This window comes from Acipenser ruthenus, chromosome 5, assembly GCF_902713425.1.
Source record: "Acipenser ruthenus chromosome 5, fAciRut3.2 maternal haplotype, whole genome shotgun sequence".
Lineage (NCBI taxonomy): Eukaryota > Metazoa > Chordata > Actinopteri > Acipenseriformes > Acipenseridae > Acipenser > Acipenser ruthenus.
In genome coordinates, this window is record NC_081193.1 from 43,019,935 (window position 1) to 43,032,646 (window position 12,712).

The 12,712-nt window shown below is 38.2% G+C and overlaps 1 protein-coding gene across 2 annotated transcripts in view; it reads right to left on the reverse strand.

Moving 5' to 3' along the window:
* Positions 1–3,264: 3,264 nt before the first annotated feature.
* The window catches only part of LOC117403087 (F-box only protein 25-like), a 32,823-nt gene continuing 23,375 nt past the window's right edge, over positions 3,265–12,712 (reverse strand). The window contains exons 8-11 of one of the 2 annotated variants that reach the window (XM_034004997.3): positions 9,015–9,197; positions 7,813–7,956; positions 4,676–4,702; positions 3,265–4,169 (exon numbers count right to left, since the gene is read on the reverse strand). In XM_034004997.3, the coding sequence (XP_033860888.1) occupies positions 4,080–4,169; positions 4,676–4,702; positions 7,813–7,956; positions 9,015–9,197 (444 nt within the window). In that variant the 3' untranslated portion in view covers positions 3,265–4,079. The remainder of the gene's footprint in view (positions 4,170–4,675; positions 4,703–7,812; positions 7,957–9,014; positions 9,198–12,712) is intronic. The other variant, XM_034004998.3, reaches the window with a different exon arrangement.

A 12,712-nucleotide genomic window follows, 5' to 3' on the forward strand; every position in this document is an offset into this window, starting at 1 on the left:
TTTTTTCTGTGCAGTTTTTATGACGGTGCTCTGTATATTTCTTTTTGTTTAATATTGTGTTATTGTATTTTCTTTTAATATACAAAGCTACCATTTTTATACTACATAATTTTATGTTGGTTGCTTTGTGTATTATAAACTGCCTGGAAATGAATTTAAACGTAGCCATTTCAGTTGGCCTGTTTCTCCGTCTTGAGTTGTCACACAACCATTCCAGTGCCAAACAAAAGAACCTGTGCGGGTGGGTAATTGCCCTCATGCTTATTAAGTGGGTGTCCACTCTGGCGTAGTCAGGCTACATTATTGCACTTTTATATAAATACTCGTTACATGACTCTTAACCCTTCCCTCTCATCTCAACACATCATTTCCCTGACGCACACTTTCTTAGTAACATCTACTGAACCAGAGTCCTGCTGGTCCAAGCTTTTGTACGTTCTAGATTGGACTGCTGTGACCTCTCCCTGCTATGGGTATCCGCCTCCTTCAGCTCATTAAGAATTCTGCTACTTGCTTTGTGTTCGTCCATCCTTGCTACTCTCATGCTACCCATCTTCTTCACACGCTCCACTGGCTATGTATATCTGCTCTTCACCACACCACCCCCTCCTGCCTCCAATCCCTTGTGGCTCCCCACACCTCTTCTCGTCCTCTCCGCTCCTCCTCTACTGGCTGAGTGATCATGCCATCCTCCCGTGCCCACTCTTTCTCTTCCCACGCCCCTCAGTGGTGGAACCAGCTACTGGAGAACTTCAGGACTTCTCTTTCTCTTACTGCCTTCTCAAGACTAGCATGTTTAGACTGCACTTGTAGATGTCTTGAGCTACCCCTCCTACTACACGGTGTAACATTTTTTTTTTTTTTTTTTTTTTGGTTCCTGGGTAGTAAGTGTTATTTCCTAATTGCTTATGCCTCAAAAGTATAGAAAATGGCTATTATTCCCCACAAACTTTGCTTTTGTGACCAGGACAGTGATATTTTGAAATTTACCTATTTTCCAGAACATTCCAGATAGACTCAGTGCTGAGTAAACTTGGAGTAACTTCTAGAACTTTCTAGAACTTTCCAGTAATATAAATAGTAGTATAACTACAGGGGCCTTAAGCCCACCAGTTCAGTTTAGTTCCAGCTGCCTAAGTGGATACATATCTGCATTTTTCTGAGATGGCATCAAGAGGCTGCAATGGTGGCATTCCTGATGGGTCTCCAAGGCGGTTTTACCAAGTTTCCCTGCTATCTTTGCCTTTGGGACAGCAGGGACACCAAGGCGCACTACCACAGGCGGGACTGGCCACAGCGGACCGAGTTCTCTGTGGGGAGGAACAACGTCAAGTGGGAGCCACTGGTGGACCCCCGGAAGGTGCTGATGCCACCACTGCACATCAAATTGGGCCTTATGAAACAATTTGTCAGAGCTCTAGTTAAGGAGTCGGCAGCCTTCAAGTACCTTCAAGACTTCTTCCCTAAGCTGTCTGAGGCAAAGGTCAAAGCCGGTGTCTTCGTCGGACCACAGATAAAGAAGATTCTGGAGTGCAATGAATTCCCCAAGAAGCTCACTAGTAAGGAGAAAGCGGCTTGGAACAGCTTTGTCGCAGTGGTCCGGGGCATCCTGGGCAATCACAAGGCCGAAAACTATGTGGAGCTGGTTGAGACTCTGGTGAAGAACTACGGCACAATGGGCTGTAGGATGTCCCTCAAAGTCCATATCCTTGAAGCTCATCTTGATAAATTCAAGGAGAACATGGGAGCGTACTCGGAGGAGCAAGGCGAGTGCTCCCACCAGGATATACTGGACTTTGAACATCGCTACCAAGGACAGTATAACGAGAACATGATGGGAGACTACATTTGGGGGCTGATTCGTGAAAGTGATTTACAGTATAATCGTAAATCTCGAAAAACTACTCACTTCTAAATCTTTTGTAGTCATTTTTGTATTACTTTAGTATAAATACATGTTAATTTGGATTCATATGTTGTTTTTTTCTGACTTTATGTGAACGAAAAGACACAAATTCGCCCGTTTTCTCATTGAAAATAGGTAAATTTCAAAATATCACTGTCCTGGTCACAAAAGCAAAGTTTGTGGGGAATAATAGCCATTTTCTATACTTTTGAGGCATAAGCAATTAGGAAATAACACTTACTACCCAGGAACAAAAATTGTGTTACATAGTGCTATTTACTGTATTTGCCTGACCTAAGCACCACGTTACTGGATCCTCAGCTGATACACTATCCTTGCACTACCACTGTGCCACTGTAAATATAAATTGTTGGAATCCTAACCTGTTGCATCTTATTTGATATTGTACTTTAGCAGTATAAATTACACTTACTGTAAACTATTTAAATATTGACTTTGTAATGTAACTCTGTACCACCTGTAAGTCACCTTGGATAAAAGCATCTGCCAAGTAAATCATGCTAACACTTTACATACTGTAGTAATAAGCAGTAATCCAGTACTAACTTACCTTAGAGCTAGAAAGATGAGTTTGCAGATATCTTGAACTGAAAGAAAAGTTGTGGTACAAATTCAAATCCATTGAAAGTAGTAGACATTTAGCCTACTATTCCAATCAATAATGCACTTGCTTACATTCTGTTCCATGAAATATGTTAATAAAAAAACAAAAATAACCTCTTAGTATAACTGAATAGAAAAGGAAAGCTTTTTACTGCAAAGTCTTTCACTTTCTTATCTCTTCATTTTCTCAGGTTTGTATACCAAGTTGTATACCTTTGCAAAGTTTCCAAAGGGTAAATAAATTGCAATGGTTCCTTATTGATACCATTGCAATATTCAAAACACAATCTTGTGGATTTTAACAATGAACAAGCAAATGAGTTACAAGATTGTCACATAGCTGAGTAATACTCATACTTTATTTTTGCAAATATAAGCCCATGTGCCTTATGTGCAGAATAGGTATGAATGTGTGGGAGAGCTAAGCAAATATCAAACCAAAAACTTGGGTAGTAAAAATATAACACTAGAAATCCCAGGTAGCATAATCTAATTCGTATGTCATCTCAGCTAGAATGGTTTGTAAACATGAAGTAAAATGGAAATGTGAAAGATCGTATCGTTGTTTTGCTCTGAGGTTAAAAAACAATGCTGCAGGGAAACAAATAATTTCTACTGGACAACGCCTGTAATGGAACTTTATGAGATAATCATAGAATATATGTAAAGTCTGTCTGAAAATGAGTGGGAAATAATATGGTCAGAGGTTAAAAGAATTTGGCACTGAAATGGCGAATGTTCACGGGTTACCACCTTTAATGGAAGTTTATTGAGAGAACTGTGTACCAAGTAATAAAAAGACCCTTTGTCACAACATGTCAAAGGTTATAAATTGGATATGACTCAAGCAAAACAATTAGGAACACAAATTAAACAAAACACCTCAAAAGTATTAAAACAGAAGCAAAACCTTTTAATCATTACCATTTAGTTATTTGTAATGGTATCACTAGTTAAAGCATTGCTTTCTGCCATTGTATTATCTGTGGATACAGATAGGTTACAAAATATTTAACAAAAGGATACAAAATCAGTTTTCATAAATAATGGATTCAGATTTTTCTTTCTGTTCCATAGCAGATTTAGCAAAAGTATATCATTAAAAAAAGTAAATTTGCAGTTTTAGTTTTTTAAATGGTAAATGAACAATAACACCTTTGTGTTAATGTAAGATTTAAAGAACTCAGTAAAATACACAAAAGTAAACATTTTAAATATATGTAAACTATGCTTTAGTCTAAGTGCGTTCATTACAAACAAAATAAAAGCCTATCCTTTGACCTTCACCAATTACTGAATTACCCCCCCAAAATCTTTTAACATCACTTTAAAGCTATGGATTTACTCTTCACACAAATATGTTTCTGTGTGTTATAGACAGGGCCCACTGATCCACTGACTTTTCTACAACTTGCAATTACCTTCACAATACAACACTATATTTCACAGAGCCCTTTTATTTTAGAAACAAAAATATTGCACATAAAGCACAACAAGCAGCCAACAAGTTTGCCTTTCTCTACAAGAATAACAAAGTTAACAGAATGGACTAAAACTTAAAAAGGTCAATGAAGTGCTGTGGTGAAACTGGCATAAAGCAGTTATCTGGATCATTGGCGGTGCAGGGATGTCCTGAATCCTAGAAAAGAAACATAATGCATCATAAATCTGTGCAAATGTTAGAAAACACATACAAAGTATTCCAGTACACATGAAAACAGTATTGCTTTAGACTGAAGCTATATGTCAAACCACTAAATACAAACCATACAGTGCATTAAGTATTCTGACACTGGCAGAATTTAGGCTGGGAAAGCTTATTTTGATTTAAAGGATGAGGACTGGCATCGTACAGAACATTATGAGTAGCTTTAGGAACCTGTGCTAGAAGGATAAGTTTTCCTTGTGACTACATGGATTAAATAAACATATTTGTTTTCCAGACATAAAGGCCAGTTACGAAATATTACCATCATCCAATTTCAGCATTTTCAGCATTTTTTTAACAACAATATAATAAAATGCACAAATGTATAATATATATCCAATACATTACTAGATACAGTAATAGGACAATGGCATTTCTCAAAATTCTAAACAGATTAAGACAACCAGACACAACTGTGATGAAAAAAGATAAAGTACCTTGAATAATAAAGCAAGATGACAATCCTTTGAAATCAGAGAGAAAGGAAAGGAGAAAGCATGAAGGGAAAACAGGAAAGGTTAAAGATTAGCAAGGGAGGGCAGATTTCTGATATCTAATAATGTTAGAGTACCATAATTGTATGTTCTAAATATGGAGGCCTAAATGTACTTTAGAATTCCTTGTAAAAGATGTGTATTAATTATAAGCAAATTCAGAGCAGGTGGAGGGTAAAATGAGTTTGGTCCTTTCAGGTAATCCATAAGGTTGCAGATATACAGGTAGTGGACAAAAAAAATGGAAACACCTGGGTAAATGAGGGACACCAAGTATATTGAAAGCAAGGGCTTCCACACAGGTGTGGCTCATGCGTTATTTAAGCAAATAACATCCCAGCATGCTTAGGGTCATGTATAAAAATGCTGTATAGGCCTGGTTGCCTACAACTATGGCTAGCATGGCTGCAAGAGGAGACCTCACTGACTTTGAAAGAGGGGGTGATTGTTGATGTTTCACGAGCAACGGTGTCTAAGGTGATGTCGGCATGGAACTCGAGAGAAAGACATCATCAGCAAAGGGCAACAGTGGGCGGAAGCGCATACTCCAGGATCGTGATATCCGTGCATTAATTCGAAGTGCAAGGCAAAACAGGCGAGCAACTGCAGATCAACCGACTGCAAATTTCAACCTGGGGCGTGAGCAGCCAGTTTCATCAAAAACGGTCCGCCGAGAACTCCACAGAGCAGGATACCATAGTGGCCCAACGCCCTATTAAGTGACTTTACATTGGTGTTTCCATTTTTTTGTCCACTACCTGTATTTGTTAAAAATGTAAAAACACTATTTATTTAGAATGCAGGAAGACTTATCTTACAGTCCATACTATATCTGACCAATGGATTTTACAACCAAAGTTGCAGTTAATATGTAAAATAATAATTTAATTTAAATGCTACAAACTGATGTTCAATAGCCATGTCCTGATTTTACTATACCTACAGGCAGACTTATTTGCAAATTAGTGAATTTATTTGGATAATACAGAGTTTCAGATAATTGAGTGGCAGGTGTACATATGTGTATGTACAAATATGTACAAGTGTGAAATAATTCCTTTAAGGAGGTGTGGCAGTGTGGAAGCCCTGCCGGTGCACATGTGTATGTGTTGGTGTGGGGAATAATGGGTTGGCAGGGACTGGGTTAAATTTCTTCCTGTCAAAACACGTGGGAATGTGGCTGAAGCCATGAATTGAATAAATGATTAATTAAGGCTCCAGCCTCAGGTGTATAAATAGGGTGATCCTGGGTGTTCGTTAGATAGAATGATTAGAGTTGATGTTGGTTAGAGGTGGAGGTTTTTCGTGTTCCATGCCAGAGTCCGACGCAGGTCCGATTATTATGACCTACTTCCGACCTGGACCCGCAACCCGCTGCAACATCATCTTACCCGTGACCCGACCCCTTTAATAAGACCTGCAACCCGACCCAAACCTGCAAGTGTTCGTCCTTTACCTACTTCCTGCGCCGTCTGACTCCCTCACGCTCTCACATTCACACACAGATATCTCTACCATTCTCCACAGACTGAGTTTATACAATAGGCTATACAGCGTGGTAGCTTTCTCTAGTGGTCTGGATAACATAGTATATTAACTATCTGTACTTACTTTACTATAAAATACCTGTCTATTCCTTCTGAACCAGTTGAAAGGGAGCTGTCGTTCACAAAAACATAATGACAGGTTTAAAGCAACGAATCCAGTCACATGTTCATTATTTTAATTTGCTATGATTCCAAAATAATTCCACACTTATGATTTACCTCTCGCACTATTATCCACCATGTGATAAAAACCCTGCGCTATCTTTTGTTTCACCTCGTCCACAGACATTGTTAATATCACCAAGCAGACCTGATAAAAGGATCTTGCAACATATCAAACAAGCGGCAATACAAACCGTGAACACTACTTAGTCAGCTGACTCCTCCCTAATTGCCTGCTGCTTTAGTGCAGGAAATATCAGTACATTTACCTTCTAATACATTATTTGGGAAAGGGGTTACAGACGAGTACGCTATAAGGACAGAAAACGTTTTTTGGAGATTCAAATTCAGACCCGAAAAAGATGACATTCCGACCCAAACCCGACCCGCATTTGCGGGTAACCGACCCGATGTAGGACTCTATTCCGTGCTGTCTCCTCCCGTCTGTTTGTGAGTGTTTTGTACACCTTTTTATTTAGCCCTTGTGCCATTTAGTTTTGTTAATGTGTTGTGTTCTATTTAATGTTGTGTTTTGTTTAAGTGTTTGTAAATAAAGTGTGCATTACCGCATTTGAAACTACAACTTCTGTGTGTGAGTCTCCCTTCCTGGTTGAAACAACCTTGCCAGTGATGCTGTCCTGTCACAGGAGGATTTATGGAAAATGAATTATTAAAAAAGTTACATGATTTAATTCTGCTGGAGTAGATTACAAAGAGAACTATTCATTTGGAAACACCTTCTATGTGTGATGCACTTTTCACACATTACACAGGCAGGGCTGGTCTGAAAATGCAAGTTGTTTTCTAGGATAGGTTAGCAGGTTGACCAGCAGGGAAAATTGCAGTGGAGGCAGGGATGCTCTTTTTTATTTGTACTGCTTAGTCATCCATGCACAGAAACCATAACAGCAAGTAACACTATGTCATTTTGAAATCTATACTTTTATATAAAAAAGTGACTATTAAAGATTTAAACAGGAAATAGAATCAGAGGCTTTATGTAATAGTGCAGAATCTGGGAGGTAATAAAATAGAAGGGGAACCAGAGTAAGTTGGCAGGGGCATGGTAGACTAGCAGGAATGCAGCACAGTCGAAAAAACTGCAACTAGACAAGTAGGGGACAGTGGCATAAGAAGAGCATAATGCCATCTTTTCAAACGTAATTAGACACTTGCAATCAAATTCAGAGCGACATTAACATTGTCAGTGTGCTGCAAGGTTGTCATAACTTTTTAGAATTCTGGCCACTATTATTAATGCATTTTTTTCAGAAAGAAAGTAAGAATGCAAAAAGCACCACTTAGGAATAAAAAGGCACTCATACAGTATGACACTGCTGTTCCAGAAATACGGTATTTCATTTGACTTACCTTCCAAAAGAGAATGCTACAATGTCTGCAGAATTGCAGCGTATCACCATATTGTTCCTTCTTTGGGTAATATTTTTGAAGTGTGAAGTACATCAGTTTCCAGTCCACATGCCCCTTTTCTGACAAAATTAAGTGCCTGCAGGACTACAAATATTTTCAAAAGGTATTACATAAATGAAAGACCAAAGACAAAACAGTTTATATCTAGACCAAGCTATTTGACCAATTCAGACTGTTGCAATAATAATTTGCATTATATTGCTTATATTTAACTGTGAAGTAATGTGTAAGTAATAAAGCATATTTTCAGGCCACTCTTGATCTTGTTTTGATCTTGTTTTGATCTTGTTCCCCATTTCCTAAATAATTTAATAAGAAATCAACACTGATGGATGGAGAAGCAGTTTTAACACTGAAGACAGTAAGTACAGCAATTGTCATACTTTTAAATGCATCATGCAAATTCTAGCTAAGTACATATGTATATACATGTACATGTATATGTACATGTATGTATTACAATATTACAAGTTTTACATGTTAAGTAGTGGTTGATGAGGATTACAGCCCTGCAGCGTCTGATTCGCCTTGAAAAATAAGGATGATTTCAATATAATGAAATGTTATCGTTAAAAAGGCTGCTAAAAGAAAAAATAAGTTTAACCTTACAATTTTTAGAATGTTGCACTCTATAATATGCCATGATTCCCCACATTCCAGAAAGCACTTCGGTGCAGAGAACATGACACTGGTATTCAATGGCTTACAAACATCTTAGTGGTAAATCTCTTGTCTAGCTAATGGATTATTTTACAGTGGCAGATGTCAGCTGTGACTTGTCTGACATTGGTCTTAAACTCTTTCTTGTAAAGGGGTGTATTATTACATGATCTTCTCTGGATACCTGGGATGTTATGTGATCCAGCACTTGACAGAAACCTGTACATGTTGACTGTGTTGTCTGTTTTTTAAAATAGGTTATTTTTGCTTCACAGGGTGGTGCTGCAAAAGGGAAAATTCTTCAGTTTCACATTTGAATTGCAAACTTTTCTTAAAGAAGCAATCCATCTGCTATGCTATTTGGCGGCACTCATGGGTTCAAAGAGCTATCATTACTATTACACATTTTAAAACACACACACACACACACACACACACACACACACACACACACGACATACTGAAAGACATGGAGAGCTTACTTGTTTTTCAGCAAAATGATACTGGCAAAGTTTTTTCCACAGATGCCGGTCTTCGCTGAGCACGTGCAAAGCTGATGTCACTTGACCAAAGTTAACAATATCCCAGCCATCAGAAAACTTGCACAAAATGTTGTTTTGCATATGGAGTGGGAGGTCGTCAAGTGTAACACCATTGCTTACTTGCTGTATTAAAAAGCAAAAACATGAAAATGAATGCAGGTAATTCACTGATGGGTAATAAAGAGCAACATATAATGCATTACCTGATTAGTTTTTATAGCTATTTTTACAGAAAAGAACGTCATTTTCATATATTATGTAGCCATTGTGGTTTGTGTTTTTAACTGTCAGACCACAAAACACAGCACCAAAATGGAAAGCAATGTGCAAACTCAAAAGCCCTTGTTTTGCATTGTACCAAAAGCCATGTTGTGATTTTTAATAAGAGCAAATGATCACGATTTGGTTAGGGCTGGCCAATCCATGGAAAGTGGGAGGCAGAAATGGTTAGCAAATCAAGATAAACTGATTTCCCCTTTAATGTGGTATACTTACTGTGAATGCATTTTCTTTTTTTGTGATCACATTTTTATTGTGTTTTTATACATATCAAAAAACAACACCTCTACATACAATTATGAACATATTTCTCCTTCCCGCTCTCCCTCGTCACCTCCCTTTGCATGCATTTTCTATGATTTTTTTAATATTAACCACTTGAGTCTCAAGACATACATCAGAAAAGAAAATACATTAGTCTCCACGTATAGGAACACCTCCTAAGAGAACACCCTTGTGGTGAAACAGATTTTTACCATTGTAAAACGCTCCATCTAAAGGAACAGGAACTTTGCTTAAAAGAACACCTTTTAGGCACCGCTAGCGATACATTCACAACTGATACAGTACTGTTTTGTATCCTGATAACTCATCATCATCAAATTTAAATTCAAATAGTTTACTAAATCTTTTCAAATGTGACTTGTCATCGCGATAGTATTTTGAGGCACACTGATTGGTTTATTCAATCTTTCCAGAACTGCTGTTATTCCATTGCCTTGTTTTGTATTCTGATTTTCATGAGCGCACCTCATCGTTAGCACTCTGATCTGTTTGTTTTGGAGTTGGGGGGGGGGGGTTGGGGTTTGTCCGATGACATTTTTATCCGATCACATTTCATGCAAACATCCTGTGCATCTATGATGCATGGAGTGCCATAATTTAATATTGGTATAACTTGCTTTTTATTATTGCAAACAAAATATGTCAGCATACAAGTTTGATTCAGAAACCAGAAGTAAATAAGATGCGTGATCAGAGGGATTTGAAAACAATAACTTTGAAAGAAGGTTTAATTGAGTGAAAATGATAATGATGAATACATGGAGCCGAAACCATCCTTCGACTTTGCACCGGAGTGTACAGCAATAGAGCAATACACCCCGCCGTTCATCTCTGCATGCTTTCAAGGTCTCTTTTATTTCACCTGAAAGGGGCTCATATTCCACTGCGCTCACACCAACTACAAACATGACAGTACTTCACAAGAAGACAAAATTAAGGAATTGAAATGATGATACTGATAATAAAACATTTAAAACAAATTATGTAATATATATATATATATATATATATATATATATATATATATATATATATATATATATATATATATATATTACATAATATATATATAGCGAGTGTACATTCCAGATTGCTACCCTTTGGAATGAAATACAGCAAGCAATTGCTCCCATTCAAGCCACGTTGTCTGAATGCAGGGGAGGTGGAGGATTCCATGAATGCTTTTGAAACCTGCCTTGCTGCAATTGAATTAACCTGCAGCTTGCTTTCCTCTGAAAATAACAAGCTCCGTGCAAAGACTGATGATCTGGAGAACCGAAGTAGGAGAAACAACCTGCGTGTATCGGAGTTCTGGAGGGGATGGAGGAAGGAAGACCAACCAAGTTTATGTCCAGCTTTCTTAACGAATTGTTTGGGCAGAATGGCCTGTACTCCCCACCGGCACTGGATCGCATACACCGCTCGGCGACTCCAAAACCGAGAGAGGGTGAGCGCCCAAGGTCTTTCATTTTGAGAGTGCACCATTTTCAGGTTAAAAAGCAGCTTCTGCGTTTGGCAAGGGAAAGCGAGGTTTACATTCCTTTACATTCTTTATTTTCCATGATTTTAGTGCAGATCTGGTACAGCGCAGAGCAGCATATAATGAAGTAAAGGCCCTTCTTCATAAAGCAAAGTGAGATATGGCCTGTTGCATTCAGCCCGTCCCCTTGTTTCTTTCAATGGAGTGGATAAGTTCTTTGACACGCCACAAGAAGCAACAGACTGGAAATGTGGACTCATTAGATCCTTTTTGTCTGCAAAAATGAATGTTGTTCATGATTATTGAATTTGTACTGTATTTTTAGTATTATTATTATTATTATTATTATTATTATTAATAATTTCACTGGAAATTCTGAGTGCGGGATGCAACTCTTGCTGATGCGATCTGTGGGGACATAACTTCTTATTATTGTCATTGATTTGGTTGCTCCATTCTTTTCAGGCGTTTGCTGATGAATGGGAGTTATGTGAACTACATTCCCTGGGATGCATAGCGATGACTTGTTACACAAAGGTTTGTGTCTTTGCTACTGCTAAGTTTTTTATACTCATGATTCTATACTACATACGCATCCACAATGTTTTAGAATTTTCACTTCCTATCCTTGTATTTAATGTATTATGCTTTTTTTTTTTTTTACTGTACTTAATGTATTATGCATTGGTTTTTACTGTATTTTGTAAAGCGCTTTGTGATGGTGGTCCACTATGAAAGGTGCTATACAAAATAGATTGAAAAAAGATTGATGAATGGGAGTTGTGTGATTTGCATGTAACAAGTACAGCCCCATACAATGTAATAAGTAGTACCAGTATATACGTTATAAACGAGTCAGTTTTAACCAGAGTAATTCCCCAATAAAGCCCATGTTGTTTGACAGGGACATACCTCCTCAATACATTGTATGCAATAAAAGTGGTCCACATGATTTCAGATTAAATACACCTGTCTCTGTAAGGTCACACAGTTGAGTAGTTCATTCAAAGCAAAGGTAATACCATGAAGACCAAGGAGCTTTCAAAACAACTCTGGGATAAAGTTGTGGAAAGGCACAGATCAGGGGAGGGGTATTAAAAGATTTCAAAGGCACTGAATATCCCTTGGAGCACAGTCAAGTTTATCATTAAGAAGTGGAAGGTATACGGCACCATCCAGAATCTGCTTAGAGCAGGACGTCCTCCCAAACTGAGCAGCCGGGTAAGAAGGGCATTGGTCAGAGAAGCCAGCAAGAGGCCAATGACAACTCTGAAAGACCTACAGCATTCCATGGCTGAGATGGGAGAAACTGTCCATGTGTCAACAATAGCTCAGGTACTCCACAAATCTGGCCTGTATGGAACAGTGGCAAGAAGGAAGCCATTTCTGAAAAAAGCCCACGTAAAATCCTGCTTAGAATTTGCAAAAAGACATGTGGGAGACTCTGAAAAGATGTGGCAAAAGATACTGTGGTCCGATGAAACAAAAATTGAACTATTTGGCCTAAATCCAAAGCATTATGTCTGGCGCAAACCCAACACAGCACATCACCCAGGTAACACCATCCCTACTGTGAAGCATGGTGGTGGCAGCA